The 20,163-nt window shown below is 44.3% G+C and overlaps 1 protein-coding gene across 7 annotated transcripts in view; it reads left to right on the top strand.

Annotated features, from left to right (window-relative positions):
• Positions 1 to 20,163, top strand: part of MBTD1 (mbt domain containing 1) — an 84,773-nt gene that overhangs the window by 303 nt on the left and 64,307 nt on the right. For 6 of the 7 annotated variants that reach the window (XM_077458891.1, XM_077458890.1, XM_077458895.1 and 3 more), the window contains exon 2: positions 18,839 to 19,040. In XM_077458891.1, the coding sequence (XP_077315017.1) occupies positions 18,839 to 19,040 (202 nt within the window). Of the gene's footprint in view, positions 1 to 11,997; positions 12,079 to 18,838; positions 19,041 to 20,163 lie in introns of all 7 variants that reach the window. The other variant, XM_077458892.1, reaches the window with a different exon arrangement.

The following is a 20,163-nucleotide window of genomic DNA, read 5'->3' as shown; positions in this document are numbered from 1 at the left end:
TCAGGCTCTACCTGACTAGAGGAGAAGGACTTCCCCCCTCAGCTATACTGGGACTACAAGGCTCAGCCTGGGGGGGGGGGTTGCAGGGCATGCTGGGAGTTGTAGTCCCACCACAGCTGGGCAGCCCAGGCTGCGTTACCCCTGGAGTGTCCCTCCTTTTCGGCATGTTTCCTGCTGTGACATCCTGGGACTTGTAGTTCATGGGGGGGGCCACCCACGCTGTCTTATTACAAAAGCCGGGGCCACCGGCTGTCCACGGAGGGGAGATTTCCCTTCACTTCCTGTCCCATAACCAAAACAGGAAGTGAGAGGGAACCCCCCCCTTCAAAGTGAGGGCGTCTCTTGTATTCTCTGGGAGATTTCCCCCCCCCCCCCTCCGTTCCTGTTCTGGTGATAACCCAACATAGGGATTTTGCTTTTGACCTGGCTATTTTATAGATCGGCAACTCCATATTGATTAGTGGGTTACAAAACAAAGGGGGTTCCCCCGGCGGTGGACTTTGGAGGCACGTACACCAATCAGTATATTATAATACAAACATTTATTAATTAGGTAAATTAAAATAATGGCATAGAAAAATTAAACAACATAGTAAGTATGATGCAGAAAATTGGTGAATTGATCCCCCCCCCCCCCCCATACGTAATATAATTGGCTGTAGCATTCAGTGTCCTACGCGTTTCGGAGCGCTGGGTGTCTCCTTCTTCAGGGGAAGCTATATAGCATAGAGCACAATTCCAGTAAAATACAAACAGAAGAACATTGGGACGATGGAATAGATCACAAAGAGCAATTTATTTTCTATAGCAATATACTTACATATTAACAACTAGTATTGATTGATTAGTGAGTTCCAAACTAATAACTACGGCAGTAAGGAACAGACACAAAAGTTACGCTCCGCGTCTTTCCAAATAACTATTCTGCTTTATTATGACGCAACTGAAGTTTTTTTTTAATACACGGGATTCCGTAGGCGTCACATTAATATTACAATTGTACGTTTATGGGAACAAGGGGGCGTAACATAGGCGGGCTAATTCTAATCAGGACTCGAAAGAATGCAAAAAATGTAATGAAAACATTATTAGTTCCGTGTGCACAGTGTACATACAAAGCAGAATATAATTATATACAGAAATTACAAACTTCCTTTAACCACTTCAGCCCCGGAAAGGATTTACCCCCCCCCCCTCCTGACCCGAGCACTTTTTGCGATTCGGCACTGCGTCGCTTTAACTGACAATTGCGCGGTCGTGCGACGTGGCTCCCAAACAAAATCAACGTCTTTTTTTTTTTCCCCCCACAAATAGAGCTTTCTTTTGGTGGTATTTGATCACCCCTGCGGTTTTACTTTTTGTTTATAGCGCAAAAAAAAGGGGGGGAGGGGAGGGGTTAAGTGTGTCCTAGGGGAGTGATTCTAACTGTCTGGGGGCGTGGCTGTGTGTGACGTGACACTGATCGCTGTTCCCGATGACAGGGAGCAGACGGTCAGTGTCCTGTCATTAGGCAGAACGGGGAGATGCTGTTTACATCGGCATCTCCCCGTGACACCATCCAGTGTATCCCCGTGGTGATCAAGTCCGCGGTCAAGGATTTTGCGGCAAGTGTGCCACCGGCGGCACGCGCATGGCGGGAAATTCAAAGTAACATACGGGAACATTACTTTGCCCAGCCGCGCCATTCTGTCGACGTATATTTACCGACAGCGGTCGGGAAGTGGTTAAACCCCCATACGCACTATCAGATTTTCTGCAAATTTTTGCCTTCAGATTTACCAAAACCATGTAGTAGAAGGGCCTGCCTGATTGCATACACATTGAAACTCTTAAGGTTTGACCTCATATTATATGGTTTTGGTAAATTTGAAGGGGGGAAAAAAAAAATCGGCAGACAATCTGATAGTGTGTATGGGGCTTTACACTTTCACTTTCAGTGATCAGTCTCCGGGGACAAATTGAAGAGGCTTATCCTCCTTAATGGAGGACACAGACAGCAATAAAGACCTGGCAGGGGTTCCAATTCCCCTCTCCGCTATTCCCTTCCTGTCCAAAACGTAAAATGTTATCAAACCCACCACAGTAAAATCAGTCTGTGTATACGGGGGGGGGGGGGGGTAGGCGACCTCGGCCCTCCAGCTGCAGTGAAACTACAAATCCCATCATGCCTGGGATTGTCGGGGTCTTGCAATGTCTCATGGGAATTGAAGCTTGAAAACAGCTGGAGGGCCGAGGTTGCCTACCCCAGATGCATACATGGTGGTAAAATAGAGGGAGTGGTGTATTGATGTATTCACAAGCAACATTTGTATTACTATTTTTGTGAAAAAATTTAAGAATTTTATTTAATAAAAAAAAAACAGCTGGAGCGCTGAGGTTGCCTACCCCTGATGTAAAGCATGCTTGTTATACTCGCTGTGGAACCTAATGGGTTAATCTTGTGCTTTGTGTAAAAAGGCCGTTCGATCCTGTCTTCTCTGATCCTCCCCTTCTTCCGCTGTCCCCAGCCCATCTCCTGACAGAACAGAGCCTTAAACCCCATACACACTATCAGATTTTCTGCTGATTTTTTATTTTTTTCCCTTCAGATTTACCAAAACCATATAATAATGAGGTCAATCCTTAGGAGTTTCAATGTGTATGCAATCAGGCAGGCCCTTGTACTACACGGTTTTGGTAAACCCGAAGACAAAAATCTGCAGATAATCTGATGGTGTGTATGGGGCTTTAGAGTCAATCTGCACATGCTTAGTTTTGGTGTGTATTGCTTGAGAGTAGAGCTGCACAATTAATCGTCAAGAATCGTTATTTCCCGAATAAAAGGAAGAACAGAATGGTAGAAAGGAGGGACCAATCAGAGGGACCAAGCTGTGGATCACCAAAGTGAAGCTGAAGTAGAAGAAGTAGAAGAAAAGATAGACCCCGTAACGTACGCCCCTTTCCGCAGAGAGCTAGCCCGGAAGTGGGTGCAGTTACCTGGATTATCCAGGTAACTGCACCCCCCTCCCCCCTGAAAGGTGCCGATTGTGGCGCCGGAGGGGGGGGGGGGGGGATTCCGATGAGCGGAGGTCCATTTTAGGGTGGACCTCCGCTTTAAAGACCAAACCTTTTTTGACATTTGTTGCTTACAAGTAAAAATCATTATTTTTCTGCCTGAAAATTACTTGAAACACCCAAACAGAGACCCTAGAGAATAAAATGGTGGTTCTTGAAATATTTTATGTAACACTGTATTTGCGCAGCGGTTTTTCAAACGTAATTTTTTTTTGTAAAAATACACTTTAATGAAATTAAAAAAAAGAAACTGTAAAGTTAGCCCAATTATTTTTTATTTTTTTTCTCTTCTTTTCTTTTGAAGGCTGTGGCTTCAGACGAGCCGAGAAAATTCTTTGCATAGAAAGAATTGTGAAACACTTTAGTCAAGATCACAATAACGATTCTTGACGATTAATTGAAAAAAAAAAAAAAATATATATATATATATATATATATATATATATATATATATATATATATATATATATATAATTATGAGATTGATTATATATAATCAATCTCGCTTGTTCTCTGTCTCGCTAATCAAAATTTTGGTGCCGAAATTGAAAGTTTTAAAAAAATATTTATATATAATATAAATAAATATGAATTTATTGTTACCTTTAGTGCAAGAAAAATGTATAATTTTAGGCTCGGTTAACACTGACGCACTGTCCGACATCGCATGTCATTCGCACTGCTGTGCAAATGACATGCGATGTCTGTGTGATGCAAATCCAGCCCTACAGATTGTAAGGCTGAATTTGCGTCGCATTCGGACCAAAGTCACGTAGGACCCTTTTTTTTTTTTTTTGGTCCACACCAGAATCGGTTTGCATGGGTGTTCACACTCATGTGATTCGATTCCCATCCAAATTGACAGTTCGCACTGCAATATGCGAACCGATCTGAGGGTGTCCTTAACTTTTGTATTGATACTCCCAGCGGTTTGCATAAGGCAGTGAACTGCCTGCGGGTCAGGTGCGATGCAGGAATCCGCAGTGGATTCGCAGGGTTCCCGCATCGCACAAATGTGAACCAAGCCTATGTATGTCTGCACATTGGTCCGTTGGGCTTCCATTATGGTGTTAAAAAAATCCAGCTTGATGCATTTTTGTCCGTTAAAAAAAAATAAAAACGCACCTCCCACTTCACGTGCATTGAAACCGCAGCAAGAAAGCATCATTAGCGCACCCTGGTTGCGTTTTTGATGTGGTTTTTGAGTCACATGACCCGACCGGCCAGGAAAGGCATTTATGACAGAAGAGACCCACTAGGGTCATCACTACATTTCCCTGGTTATGCTGGATCTTCTAGTTAGTTTTATATTACTGATCTTCTTTTTTATTTTATTTTTTCTGCATTAGGAGGTTGTATGTATTGTAGACTGTCTTACTGGTCTTTGGTGTGCCAGGGATTATGGGACTTGTGGTTCTAGGGCTGTTCAGTATTGGAGGTTGCCATTGGTGATTAGTGGTGATTTTATTTTTTTCTCCAGTACTGTGAATTGTATAAATACGTTGAATGTTCTGCATTGCTATTTTGATAGTTGCTTAAAGAGTAACTCCACTTTTGTTGAGAAAATAAAATTCCCCTCTGGGTGATCTCTGTACGTTGCAGGGATTTTTAACAAACTTTGTTGCAGTTTCCTACTTTTTGTTATTCTGAAGAAATCCCTGTGTGTTTGTATGTCTCCATTTGAGAACGTGTATCTAATGGGAGTTGTTTCATAATTATCAGTTGCTGCACCTGCAGGGCTCTGAGGAAAGTGGCATGGTCTGCATCCCCCTTTTTTAGATGTGATTTCTTATTGGGAGTATCTCACCAGAAATGACACTTTTGTTGCAGGGGATGCCTGAAATCTGACTTGTATCATAGTGCAGACTTCTGGCAAAATCGGTGAGCCAATAACACAAGCCGGAAAATGTTTCTGGGTGGGTGTTCTGTAAACGTGTGTACAGACCGTCTCCAGGGAGCCACATCTTACAGAAAACTGCAGAGCTGCAGGTTGAAAAGAAAAGGAGGTTTTTATAACATTCAGTTACAATATGACATGTGTTGCAATTGTATATGCTATATTATTTTTTCTGTACTTGCTATTTTTTTCCCCCTCACCTGAAAGTGGAGTTACCCTTTTATTAATTGCATACAATGTGCTGTAAGGGATCAATTAGAATCCGGTATTTTCATTATTATATTAATAATCAGTTACATGTGTGGGTTTTTTTTTTTTTTTGTGTTTACTGTGCATGCAAAATAAAGCATGCTGCCTTTCAGTTTTATAGTGTGTGTATAATAATAAAAGAAATGGGGGGTATATATATATATATATATATGTGTGTGTGTGTGTGTGTGTGTGTGTGTGTATATATACACACATATACATACCCCTTGAAATTTTATAATTTTGTCATGTGACAGCCAAAAACATAAATGTACTTATTGTGATTTTATGTGATAGACCACCACAAAGTAGCACATAATTGTGGAAGGAAAAATAAGTGGTTCCATTTTTATTTTTATTTTTTTTCTTTACACAAAGAAATATGTAAAAAGTGTGGCGTGCATTAGTATTCAGCCCCTTTTTTATTCTGACCTCTTACTAAAATCTAGTGGAACCAATTGCCTTCAGAAATCACCTGATTGGTGAATAGTCCACCTGTGTGTAATTTAATCTCTGTATAAATACAGCTGTTCTGTGAAGCCCTCAGAGGTTTGTTAAGCCGCGTACACCCGGTCGAACTGTTTGACGTACTTAGTCCGTTGAAACACATTTCAGCGGACAGTCCGCTCGTGTGTGGGCTTCAGCGGACTTTTTCAGCGTGCAGTCCGGAGTACTAAGAATTTCGGATTTTCCAAAAATCTGTCCGTCATACTTTGGTTTCAGCGGACAATACGGTCGTCAGTATGCTAGTTCGACGGACTAAGAATGGCGCATGCCCAGAAAGGATTTACACGGCGGAAGGGTGCTTTGCTGTGTCTTGGACTTCCTATTTCTAGTCCCGTCGTACGTGCTGTACACGTCATCGCGCAAGCTTTCGACGGACTGTTTGTGTATCCGTGTGTGGTCAAGTCCGTTCAGTGGAAACTACGACGGATTGTCCGTCGGATTGTATGACGGACTAAGTACGCCATACAATCCGCTCGTGTGTACGTGGCATTAGAGAACCTTTTAATGAACAAACCACATCATGAAAGCCAAGGAACACACCAGACAGGTCAGGGATAATGTTGTGGAGAAGTTTATAGAAGGGTTAGGTTATAAAAAAAATAAAGAAAAATACCCCAAGCTTTGAATATCTCACGGAGCTCCGTTCAATCCATCATCCGAAAATGGAAAGAGTATGGCACAACTGCAAACCTACCAAGACATGGCCGTCCACCTAAACTGACCGGCCGGGCAAGGAGAGCATTCATCAGAGAAGCAGCCAAGAGGTCCATGGTAACTCTGGAGGAGCTGCAGAGATACACAACTCAGGTGGGAGAATCTGTCCACAGGACAACTATTAGTCGGTCACAAATGTGTCCTTTATGGAAGAGTGTCACAAAAGTCATTGTTGAAAGAAAGCCATAAGAAGTCCCGTTTGTGAGCAGCCATGTGGGTGACAAACGCGTGGAAGAAAGTGCTCTGGTCAGATGAGACCAAAATTGATTTTATTTTTATATAATTTTTTTTCTGGCCTAAAAGCAAAATGCTATGTGTGGCGGAAAACTAACCGTGCACATCACCCTGAACACACCATCCCCACTGTGAAACATGGTGGTGGCAGCATCATGTTGTGGGGATGCTTTTCTTCAGCAGGGACAGGGAAGCTGGTCAGAGTTGATGGTAAGATGGATGGAGCCAAATACCGGGCAATCTTAGAAGAAAACCTGTTAGAGTCTGCAAAAGATTTGAGACCGGGGCGGAGGTTCACCTTCCAGCAGGACAACGACCCGAAACATCCAGCCAGAGCTACAATGGAATGGTTTAGATCAAAGCATATTCATGTGTTAGACTGGCCCAGTCAAAGCCCGGACCTAAATCCAATTGAGAATCTGTGGAAAGACTTGAAAATTTCTGTTCACAGACGCTCTCCATCCAATCTGACAGAGCTTAAAGCGGAGTTCCACCTATTTTAAAGTCAGCAGCTACAAAAAGTGTAGCTGCTGACTTTTAATAATCAGGCACTCGCCTATCCCACGGGCCAGAGATGCAGCCACCTGAAGTCTTGCTCCTTTTCCCCCTCCTCTCTGCGGTGCGGGCATTGCAGTTGTTGGGTGCTTGGCTGTGGCTTCACGGGCTGGCACGCACTGTGTTGTGAATAGCTGGGAAATCTTCTGGGACCTGTGACGTGTCCCAAAAGATTGCAGGGAGAGATCAGAGGTGAACTTCCACTCGGCACCGCGGCACCAGGAGAGGAAGTGGGAGCTGGCTACCTTTTGAAAACTAGATACCCACCCCCCAAAAAAAATGACATGCCAAATGTAGCATGTCAGGGGGTCACAAGTACTTAAAACTGAAGTTCCATTTTTGGGTGGAACTCCACTTTAAGATAATTTGCAAAGAAGAATGGGCAGAAATGTCCCTCCTAGATGTGCAAAGCTGGTAGAGACATCCCCAAAAAGACTTACAGCTGTATTTGCAGTGAAAGAAGGTTCTACAAAGTATTGACTCGTGGGGGGGGGGGGCCCTCCACACTTGTTTGTAAAAAAAAAAAAAAATTATGAAATTATTAAAATATGCGCCACTTTGTGTTGGTCTTTCACATAAAATCCCAATAAAATACATTTAAATTTTTGGCTGTAACAAACAATTTCAAGATGTCTGAATATTTTTTCAAGGCACTGTAGAAAATAATTGGAAATGGCACATCTCATTATTCTAGCAAGGATCAGTAGGAACTGATGTACATGATGACGTCACTGCATTCAGGCCATGCCCCTATGTGTTTTGTCAAATCGTGACGTCCTCAAGAGATCCCTCAATTCTGGTCTGCAGTGAAACACTTGTGGGTGTTTGATAGGTGATGCGAAGGCTGTAAATTCATTGATTGTGTAGTATTACTGCTGAGCATACTGGGGTATAATTTTTGCTGCAGCATGTGAACACCCCATGTCCGCTGCCTTTGCAGGTGCTGGGTGGCATTAAAAACAGTAACCCCCCACCCAACCCACAACTCTAAATGCGCCCTAAAGGAGGGTTATGGTTAACAGAAGGGTAACAGACAGCATTCCGTACTGTGAGCTTTTTGACGTTATTTGCCCTTAGCGTGTATGTAAGAACTTTAGATTGTAAAACCCTTGAGGACAGGACTGGTTTGACATGTACAGTATGTAAAGCACTGTGTAAATTGTTGGCGCTATGAGTAGATGAGGCCTGTAATTGAAGTCACCAGGCATATCTGCTGCAAACCTTCTGAGATTTGTCCTGCTGTCAACCTAGGTGGTAAATTGTACACAAAGCTAGGAGGTCTTATTGCATATAGTGTATGTTTTGCCGTTCTGACTCTGGATTAGAACTTACAGATCTTATATAATGTACATGAACAATGTTTTTGTTTTGGATGGAGTTTGGGTCATCTGCCTGCCCCTCATGCAGCGTACACACGACCGGACTTTCTGGCAGAATAGGTCTGACAGAATCATTCCTGTCGGATAGTCCGACCGTTTTTCTTTAAAAAATTCAGACGGACCTAGAAATAGAACATTTCAAATCTGTCTGATGGACTTAATTCCTATCAGGGAAAACCGTTCGTCTGTATGCTGGTCCGACGGACCAAATACAACACAAGGGCAGCTATTGGCTACTGGCTATTGCACTTCCTATTTCTAGTCCCATCGTACGTCATCACGTTCAAAACAGACTTTAGTCCATTAGTGTGTGGGCAAGTCCGTCGGGAAGACCGTCTGACCTTTTCTGTCAGAAAGTCCGGTCGTGTGTACGTGGCATCACTGTACTGTTTCTTCTAACTTCCACCCGGAGCATTGTTGTGAGGTGAACTTCCTGTTCCTCTCCTCTGGAGGGCACTCTTCATATGATCCAATGGGAAATTCTTTAGAACTTCCCTTTAGGACTAGAACAGGGGTCTCCAAGCTTTCTAAACAAAGGGCCAGTTTACTGTCCTTCAGAAATTAGGGGCACCAGACTAGGGCCAGTTGGAGTGAAAAATGTGCTGGCATCCAGTGGGAGTAAACAGTGCCCTATCTTTTGGTGTCCATGGAAGGAATAGTTCCCCATTGTTGGAGTCTATTGGAGGAATAGTGCTCCATCGTTGGTGTCGGTGGAAGGAATTCTGCCCCCATCGTTGGTGTCGGTGGAGGGAGTTCTGCCCCCATCGTTGGTGTCGGTGGAGGGAGTTCTGCCCCCATCGTTGGTGTCGGTGGAGGGAGTTCTGCCCCCATCGTTGGTGTCGGTGGAGGGAGTTCTGCCCCCATCGTTGGTGTTATTGAATGGGATGGTGTCCCAAGGGCCATATAAAGGCAAGCAAAGGGCTGAATTTGGCCTGCAGCTTGGATACCACTGGATTAGAGGTTAGTCAAAGACCAAAAAAGGGACATAAATGGCAATAAAAGCCTGACAGGTACAGTTCCTTCCCATTCAGTCCAGGGCTTTAGTGAACCTGCATTCTTGCCTTTGCATGGTAAAACAAGTTTGCTTAAAGGATAAGTTCACCTTTTCAGAAAAAATTATAATTTTTTTTTTTGCAGGAGCCTGTAAAGCATTGCACAAGCAACTAGCAGATTGCTGATGCCATGCAGGTCTCCTGCAGACCTGTCAGTGTATCTGCTTGTTCATACCACTTACGAGGATTCCGATACATGCTGACAGGAAGAATGAATAAACTACCACAGTGCTCACAGCGCTGTGGTAGTTCATTGAAAGCTGTAAGCCGACATCTGCAAAGGCTCCTGTACCTTGTTGTTTTTGATTCACAGGGTGCTGTGAATGAGTGATGTGGCCAGGTGGGTGGGGCCACATACATTTTTTTTTTATAAAATTGACCACTAATGGGTGTAGAAGAACCCCCTGCTCGCTGGGATCGGGGAGGTGCAGGGGCCGGTGCATTCATAACATGTTACACTCATTCGGGGTGTAGCATGTTATGAAAACTGAACTTATCCTTTAAAGCAGGGATATGCAACTAGCGGTCCTCCAGATGTTGCAAAACTACAAGTCCCATCATGCCTCTGGGTGTCATACTTGTGGCTGTCAGAGTCTTGCTATGCCTCATGGGAATTGTAGTTCTGCAGCATCTGGAGATCCGCTAATTGCATATCCCCGCATTAAAGGGTGGCTATGTTAAACCCTAAAAATTTTAAAAATAAAATTTATATCCTCCATCCCGGCCCCTTTCTATTTAGTTGAGAGAGAAAAAAAAATGCATCTTTCAATGCAGATGGTGCTGCACACTGTTCTGGAAGTCTCCGGACCGGTCGGGTTTCTATTCGCTGGCTGCAGACCTAAGTGTTCTCATAACGAGAAAAAAAAGAGAGCGAGTCCTATGTTCCCCCCTGTATCCCAGAAATACCGGGCATTTTTTATTTTTATCACCTGATTAGAAGTGTGAGGGAGCTATGGGAAGGTGACCTAGGGAGCTCCCATGTAAAAGAAGAGGTCCCAAATGCCGCACTTGCAGCAAAACCCGATCGTGTTTGTTAAAAGCAGCCCCAGGCCATGTTGCCGACTTATTTCACCCAAGCGGAAGTAAACCCATCCATAAAACAGTTTAATTTATGGCACATGCCGGAAATGTTACACTCACATTGGTTGTGCTCTCAAACAAACTGTCAAACCATCCAATGGCTGGTGTCGTAACGGATCACGTGCAGCATTATGGCAATTGTAGATTAAAGAGAAGCAACGATGGCAGCTTCCTTGACTGACTGAAAACGATAAAGGGGGGGGGGGGGGTTTACTTACACTTTAACTCCATAAGCGAGGTGAAATGCATTGGGGGCGTGGACTGAAAGGAGTTGGACCTGAGGCTTTTACCATAGACGCTGTCGCAATTTGCTGCAAGTGCGGCGCTTGGGACCCTTTTCTCTTACGTGCCTACACAGCTCTCTCCCAGCCGCTTCCTCCTCTCCAGCGGGATATCATATATGGAGTACCCCACAAGGAAATACAAAGGGACTTTTAAGGCAACTGATCAACAGGTTTTTAGAAAAAAATATATAGAAACTTATTAATATAAATATGTGGTGCATACAACACCAACAGTTGGTGTTGTATGCAACACATATTTTATATTAATACATTTCTATATATATATATTTTTTTCTAAATACCAGTTGATCAGTTGCCTTAAACGTCCCTTAGTATTTCCTTGGGGGGTACGCCATATATATTGTCCAAATTGGGATGTTGGCAACATTATGGGTCTTTTCGGTTGGATCTTTATAAACTATCCTCCTCCAGCAGGTGTCGCTGAACCTGGATAGTTGGGGAGCCTGACGCCGTACCTCCAATCTATGTTCTAGGGAGCTCCTAGTTATGGAGCACAGCAATTCAGTGAACTGCCCAGCATGAGCAAAATACTGGTTCATTCAATTTGCTGGTGGCTTCTATTTCAATTTTTGGTAGCTGTTGTACAGTTGGGCCTCCTGACGTTCTCCTCCTATCTCTTGAAGACTTTGTTGGTGAGATCTCTGTGCTGAGTTCCCGGGTTTGCAGACCTGCTGGGGCCCATCATGAGAGACTTCCAACATCCATAATGGAACCCACAAAGGTGGGTCGGAACACCCAAAACACCAAGGTAGCTTGGAACATTGATCTCGCTGGTGGGGTATTTAGTACTTTTGAATGAACTGACCCTTTAAAAAAGTGGACAAGGCACATTTGTGTTGTGGCAGTTGTCATCAAATACGTGTCTTTCCCTCAAGCAGAACTGACTGGTGGTGGGGGGGGGGGGGGTGTTATCTAGCTAGAAAACCTATTTGAATTCCTCTTTCTAATGGGCCATGCTCTTTTAATTGCAGCATGTATTCCCTTGGCACCCAGTCTTGAACTCAATGCCTCTCCTTTGGGAAGTTTCAGTGATCAAGCTGACATGATTACAGGTAAGTTGCATTAAGCAACCTTCCTGCTTTGTGGTCTGCTGTAGATGAGAATTTGTTTTGTCTTGGCGGCTTAAGGAGGTGACCCTGTCTGTCCAAAAAAAATAAAAAATCAATGGCCCATTCAAGAGAAGAGGGTATTATATTCTCCTCTCTGTCCGTGTCTTCTGCCTCCTCTTTGCGCCAGTGCTGCAGCCTCCATCCTTGGCTTTGGCATTTGGGAGTGCCAGATGTTGGTATCCTCCACCATGGCCGGTGGCTCCATCCTCCAACCCCCTACACTACTGCTATCTGCTGAAGTGTGGTAGAGAACATGGGCATCTGGCACTCCCAGAAGTATTCAACATCAAAACACTAAAACCGGCCATAGATGGATTGAAATTCATTTGGTTCAGCAGGAACCGGATGGATTTCGATCCATATATGGCCGTTCCTGTTCAATAGAAGTCTATCATTAGTTTCATTTCATTCATTTGACTGGAACCATTGGATAGGTTACGTGTTCACTCCCATCAGATCATTTTCTGCAGCTATTACCTTTTGTACCACCACCCCCTCCCTTTAGAATGTAAGCTCTACGAGCAGGGCCCTCCTGTCCCTTCTGTATTGTACTGTAATTGTGTTGCCCCCCCCCCCCCCCGTATACATTGTTAAGCGCTGCGTAAACTGTTGGCGCTATATAAATCGTGTATAATAATGTTCGCTCTGATACTGGCTCTGTCCTGGAAGTATTGCCACACGCTGGAGACAATTGGACCAACCTTACCCTGCTTTTATTGTATTCTGATTGGAGCAAAACATTCTACCTATATACATTTCTTGCTTGCTTTCATCTTATAGTCTTAGATTTGGGCATGCCCCATGGGCCGGCAGGTGCAACTGCATTTGATGACACACACGCAACCCTTACCCCTTCCCTATTGGTTCCTATAATTGGTTACTTTGAAGTTTGACACATTTTTGTCGATACCATCTAAGCCAGAACTACATATAACATATATGATCCTAGTGGTCCTGAAGAAGCGGGAGCCCCATGTGAAACGCGTAGACCTACTGAATATTGGAGCGTTGCACCTTTTTTGTACCAATATTTAATCTCTCTGGCTATAAAACATTATTGTATATCTTAACTGTTTTTCAAATGTTTGTAATAAAATTGATTTTCTTTATGATGCACTTGATGTGAATTTAAAGTGGTTGTAAACCCTTTACAGCCACTGTTTTTACTACAGGCAAGCCTATAATTGGGCTTACCTGTAAGCTACACTGGATATCTCCTAAACCTACACGGTTTAGGAGAGATCGCCTGTATTTGCATGTGCCGACGTCATTGGCACATGCGCACTTAACCAGACTGAAGCAATGGGCACGTGCGTGCCGTTGCTTCAGTCAAACTGTGCCGTTACAGGCAGGAGTGGCATCATCGCCGCTCCGGCCAATCACAGCAACGGAGCAGTGAACGAGGACCGCTGCGGGGGCTTCAAGCTCAGGTAAGTAATTCATAATGAGCTAGTATGCTATGCATACTAGCGCTCATTATGCCTTTTTGTCTTGCAGGTGTTTTATTTTTTAGGGTTTACAACCGCTTTAACTCTCTATGGTGTATTTAAAGTCCTGTTTATGTGTATAAGGCCCCTTTCACACTTGTGTCACTTGGGGCCGCAAAGACGCATGACAAGTCGTACCTTATGATTCCAATGAGTAACATTCATATCTGTGCGTCTTCAAGTCACAGCGACTTCAAAGTAGTCCCTGCACTACTTTGTTCCGACTTTGAGGTCTATAGAGCTCATTGGTATTGTCAAAATCGCACAAGTGTGAAAGGAGTTTAAGCGTTTTCCATGTACAGTATCTCACATAAGTGAGTACACCCCCCTCACATTTTTGTAAATCTTTTCTTCTATCTTTTCATGTGACAACACTGAAGAAATTACACTTGTCTACAATGTAAAGTAGTGAGTGTACAGCTTGTATAACAGTGTACATTTGCTGTCCCCTCAAAATAACTCAACACACAGCCATTAATGTCTAAACCGCTGGCAACAAAAGTGAGTACACCCCTAAGTGAAAATGTCTAAATCGGGGCCCAATTAGCCATTTTCCCTCCCTGGTGTCATGCGACTCGTCAGTGTTACAAGGTCTCAGATGTGAATGGGGAGCAGGTGTGTTTTAAATTTGGTGTTATCGTTCTCACTCTCTCATACTGGTCACTGGAAGTTCAGCATGGCACCTCATGGCAAATAACTCTGAGGCTCTGAAAAAAAGAATTGTTGCTCTACATAAAGATGGCCTAGGCTATAAGAAGATTGCTAAGACCCTGAAACTGAGCTGCAGCACGGTGGCCAAGACCATACAGCGGTTTAACAGGACAGGTTCCACTCAAAACAGGCCTCACCATGGTCAACCAAAGAAGTTTGTAGGATTTGGAGCCAGCCTGTCAGTGCTCAGACCATACACCGCACACTGCATCAAACTGGTCTGCATGGCTGTCGTCCCAGAAGGAAGCCTCTTCTAAAGATGATGCAAAAGAGAGCCTGTAAAGTTTGCTGAAGACAAGCAGACTAAGGACATGGATTACTGGAACCATGTCCTGTGGTCTGATGAGACCAAGATCTAAGTATTTGGTTCAGATGGTGTCAAGCGTGTGTGGGGGCAACCAGGTGAGGAGTACAAAGACAAGTGTGTACAGTCAAGCATGGTGGTGGGAGTGTCATGGTCTGGGGCTGCATGAGTGCTGCCAGCACTGGGGGGCTACAGTTCAATGAGGGAACCACGAAGGCCAACATGTACTGTGACATACTGAAGCAGAGCATGATCCCCCTCCCTTCAGAGACTGGGCCGCAGGGCAGTATTTCAACATAAGGACCCCAAACACACCTCCAAGATGACCACTGCATTACTAAAGAAGCTGAAGGTAAAGGTGATTGCCTGGCCAAGCATGTCTCCAGACCTAAACACTATTGAGCATCCTCAAACGGAAGGTGGAGGAGTGCAAGGTCCCTAACATCCACCAGTCTCATGGAGGAGGGGAAGAGGACTCCAGTAGGAACCTGTGAAGCTCTGGTGACCTCCATGCCCAAGAGGGTTAAGGCAGTGCTGGAAAATAATGGTGGCCACACAAAATATTGACACGTTGTGCCCAATTTGGACATTTTCACTTAGGGGTGTACTCACTTTTGTTGCAAGCGGTTTAGACATTAATGGCTGTGTGCTGCGTTATTTTGAGGGGACAGAAAATTTACACTGTTATACAAGCTGTACACTCACTACTTTACATTGTAGCAAAGTGTTATTTCTTCAGTGTCATATGAAAAGATAGAAGAAAATATTTACAAAAAATGTGAGGGGTGTACTCACTTTTGTGAGAGACTGTATTTGTTTGGTGCAGAGTCCGGCACGGTTTCCATTCACCAGTTCAGGAGCATTTCAGCCTCTGTTCACGTGTATGCAGGTGCAGATTTGGGCTTTTACCATTTAGAGGTTCGCATATATGTGGGTGTGCGCGTTTGGTGCAGTGTCCGGCGCAGGTTTCCATTCACCAGTTTGAGTGATTCAGGCTCCGTTCATGGGTACGCTTTTGGTGTAGAGTCTGGCACGGTTTCCATTCACCTGTTCAGGAGCGTTTCAGGCTCTGTTCACATGTATGTGCGGTGCAGAGTCTGGTGCTGTTACCATTTAGCGGTTCAGGAGCTATTCAGGCTCTGGTCACATATATGTGGGTGTGCCGTTTTAGTGCAGAGTCTTGTGCAGTTTCCATTCACCAGTTCGGGTGCGAACTTGACACTTAAATCGCAAGTGAATCAGACTGAAAAACGCACAGGACCCTTTTCAGATTCACACCGCATGTATATGAACCGGCTTTTATTGAAGCCAGTCCCGTTTACGTTATGCGGATTAAGTGTGGTTCAAAACGTTTCCAATTCGCGTGTGCGTATGGAGCCTGAAATTGCACCTGAACTGGACTGAAAAATGCCGGGGGCCCTTTTAAAAAATTTGCACCACAACCGTCTCGCATGTATGTGAACCGTCTCCTTTTGAAAGCTGGTCCGGTTTACGTTATGTGAACAGAGCCTAAGCAATCATTTTATTAACATGCCATTTGTTATAATACTCAGTGCTGTAGCATACTATAAAGCATTTACAGGCTTACAAAGAAATGCAAGAACAGTAACTGTGTATAGAAGCATGCATTTATAAAATTTAGGACTGAGCAGTAGAGCACTCGGATAATTGTAAAATAGAAAGCTAGGGTGCAAGGTAGGTGTTTTGCTTTTAGGAGGTTTGGGCATCAAGAGGCAGAAGGCTTGGCCCCTCCTCTGAGGCCCATGGCTTGGCCCCTCCTCTGAGGCCCATGGCTTGGCCCCTCCTCCTCTGAGGCCCATGGCTTGGCCCCTCCTCCTCTGAGGCCCATGGCTTGGCCCCTCCTCCTCTGAGGCCCATGGCTTGGCCCCTCCTCCTCTGAGGCCCATGGCTTGGCCCCTCCTCCTCTGAGGCCCATGGCGTGGCCCTCCTCCTCCTCTGAGGCCCATGGCGTGGCCCTCCTCCTCCTCTGAGGCCCATGGCGTGGCCCTCCTCCTCATTTCAGCCTTGGGTTTTCCAGATAGGAGAGAGTTCTCAGCTCTGGTGTGTTTTGAAGGCTGGAGATTGAAGATAGACTATTCCAGTCCAGATGCTGGTGGTACTGCTTTACGAGCCCTCCAAGAATACATCTTCTTTGTTTCAGCCGACTGCTTACTTGGTGTCCAACCAAGCACCAAAACATAGATTATCACCACAGCCTGTGCTTTCTCCTCACCACCGTGTGTGTGTGTGTGTGTGTGTGTGTGTGTGTGTGTGTGTCTCAGTGCTTGGTGTCCCACCAGGACCTCATGGTTGGATAAGCTATGCAACCTTTCCTTTCTCCTCCACAGCCCTATGGGTGCATCTGCAAGCTCAGCATCCCACCAGGCGCCCAGACATGGGAAATCACTGCAGCCTCTGCTACCTTCACATTGTCCTACAAGAATATCTGCTTGCTCAGTGAACCCCCAGGCCACCAGGTTTGGAGAATCGCCACATCCTCTGATGTCTACTCGCACCTATGTAAATCCTTCAGTAATCAACCAGGCACCCAGATGTGGAGATCTGTAGTTTAAAAAAAAAAAAAAAATGATCTACCCCCCCCCCCCCCCCATCAACAGTCAATGCTGATGGGGGAATCCCTCTAGCTGAGCTATTGTGTTTTAACCAGTGGGGAGTCTCCCCTGCCAGCAGAACACAATGATTACTGCTAGGGGCTAAAGCCCACCAGCAGTAATCGCATGCACAAAATCCAACAGACTGCTTCAGCCAGTTCAGCAAAGATTCAAACCATCTGTGGCTAGCTAAACAGAGCCTCCTTGGGCCTCCCATTTAAGCCTTTGCACATTTTAAAGTGATGGTAAACACACACATTTTCCCTTCTATTTCTGTATGTGGATGATGGCACTTTGTTTTACAAAAAACAAAAGCAGAGATCCAAGTACCTTTTTTCCTAATCGATGTCGCATGACCCAGATCTCTCCCAGCCTGTCTGCAGGGAAACCTAAGCAGGAGGAGCTTCCAGTCCTCTGCTGCTGGTCACATGTTCAAAAGAAAAAAAGGTCCTTTTCAATACAGAGTAGAAATAAGTAAATAATATCACTGTTTTTTCAATTGGCATAAAATCTCTATATATTTGAAATGAAATCTTTATTATTTTCTGGAAATACCATGGGGTGGGCAGATTTCTGCCAGCCACGGGGCTGTGTCACGCCCCCCTCCAACCTGGGTCTTAGAATAGAAGGGAGGTAAAGCCTCCATCAATCTTGCATGTAATATCCCACCCCCATTGTGTTTAGCAGGTTAGTGGGCATGGAGGAGGGAGTGGGCTGTCATTTACCACTCTGTATACACCCACATGTTTGACTCTAGTTACATGGGCTGCTCAGATGTGATGGGGAGGAAATGCTCAGCATAGGAAACTCACTGAAAACTGAGTATGTGCAGAGTTGCCACCACCGCTGCAAAATCTATAGCTGAATTAGGGACAGGAACAGAAGGTGGAGCTAGAGAGCAGTAGGATCAACCAGGTTTTTTGCAGAATACAGAAAATCTCCTAGTGACTGAGTGAATGGGATGTAATACACCATGCATTGAGTGGTGTGTGTGTGTTTTTTATTTTTTGTGGTTTTAGTGACACTGATATTGGGGACATTTTTATGTTTTGTATTATAGTGTGTGTGTGTGTGTTTTTGTTTTTTGTTTTTGTTTTTTTAAAATATATGAATGGATTTTAATAGAGGTTAAGGGCCGGTTCACACAGCGAGGCGGGGAGCTCAGCGGCGACTTGCAGAGGACTTCTGTATAGAAGTCAATGCAAGTCGCCCCCGAAGTCGCCCCGAAGTAGTACAGGAACCTTTTTTCTGAGTCGGAGCGACTCGAGTCGCTCCTCTCAGAACGGTTCCATTGTACAGAACGGGGGCGACTTGCGGGAGCGAGGCGAGGCGAGCCGTGTCGCCTCGCCTCGCTGTGTGAACCGGCCCTAATGGTTAATATCACGTTTTAGGTTAGCATTGCATTTAGCAGAGCGCACGTAGACAAAGTGGCAGCAAAGAAGCCACATAGGATCGTAGTGCTGATCATACAGCAAAGGATAAAATAAAAAAAAAATGTTGTCACTTTTTTTTGATAAAAATTGATGTCAGTGAGTTAGGGTTTTTCATGTACTTTAACCTTGAGCTTCTGACATTTTGTCTCCCGACAGGCTGACCATTCTTTAAGTACAGTGCGGAAGAGACGGGATTCGTTCGGAATGTTTGACGGGTATGATAGCTGCAGTGAGGACACCAGCAGTAGCTCCAGCTCTGATGAGAGTGAAGAGGAGGTGGCACCACTACAGTCTAGTCTCCCCATTATAAAAAACAATGGGCAGGTGTACACTTATCCCGATGGGAAATCTGGAATGGGTACGTGCCGAGCTCCACATTTACTGAAAGTATTTTGCCTTTTTTCCTGCAGGTTTAAAATTGATGGGAGATTCCAGGTTGGCTTCTGGAGGAGAGACCCAATTTTTTATATTTTTATTTTCCTGTTTTATTATTATTACTATTTGAACAATCCTTCTATAATGAACCTGTTTAGAAGGTGTTTATAGCAGAACTCAAGTTGGGGGATGGGGAATAAATAAAAATGAAAATTCCACATAAGGTCTGGTCATTCGCATCATCGTATTGCAGTAGCACACGTGTGACGCGGAGACATTCATTTGAATTGCACACCAAAGTACCTTACAGATGGACCCATTGTGGCTTCACTGCCCGTTTCCTACTGCGCATGCGCGAGTCGCGCGGCGCTTTGTGAATGGCCGGCTGTCTTCTGGGACACACACACACACATGTCCCAGAATACAACGGGCCAAAGAAGAGGTTATGACGTCATTTAATTATTTGTTTTTTACCAAAAATATGTAGTATATATATATTGGCCTAAACTAATGAAGGAATTTTGTTTTTTAAAAACATTTTTGGGGATATTTATTATAGTAAAAATGTAAATATATAATTTTTTTTTCTTTTTTTTTTTAATTGTTGGTCTTTTTTTGTGTATAGTGCAAAAAAACAAAAACGCAGAGGTGATAAAATAGCACCAAAAGAAAGCTCTCTTTGTTGGCAAAAAAAAAAAGAATCAAATTTTGTTTGAGTACAGGATTGCACGACCGCACAATTGCCAGTTAAAGCGATGCAGTGCCAAATTGTAAAGTGCTCTGGTCAGGAAGGGGGTAAAACCTTCCGGGGCTGAAGTGGTTAAATCAAATAAAAAAATCAGATTTAAAAAATAAAAATAAAAAAAATCATTGATTTTTATATCCAACCTGGTCTGGCAAATCTAACACTGCAGGAGACTGGTCGCCTTTTTGTGATGTCATCTCGTTGCTGGAGTCTTCTGAGGACCCCGCTGCTGGATGGCCAACAAGATGCGTCTACATCGCCTAGGCAGTGATGTGGACAAGAAAGAAAGAGCCTCTGCAGGACAGCAGATGGAAGACTTGGGTGCCAGTCAATTGTGGAACTACCAAAGTCGCAAAAGTCG

Source organism: Lithobates pipiens, unplaced genomic scaffold (assembly GCF_037356315.1).
Source record: "Lithobates pipiens isolate NorthernLeopardFrog02 unplaced genomic scaffold, aLitPip1_a1.2 Scaffold_28, whole genome shotgun sequence".
Lineage (NCBI taxonomy): Eukaryota > Metazoa > Chordata > Amphibia > Anura > Ranidae > Lithobates > Lithobates pipiens.
Note: the sequence above shows the minus strand (reverse complement) of the source record. Positions and strands in the feature narration are given on the sequence as shown.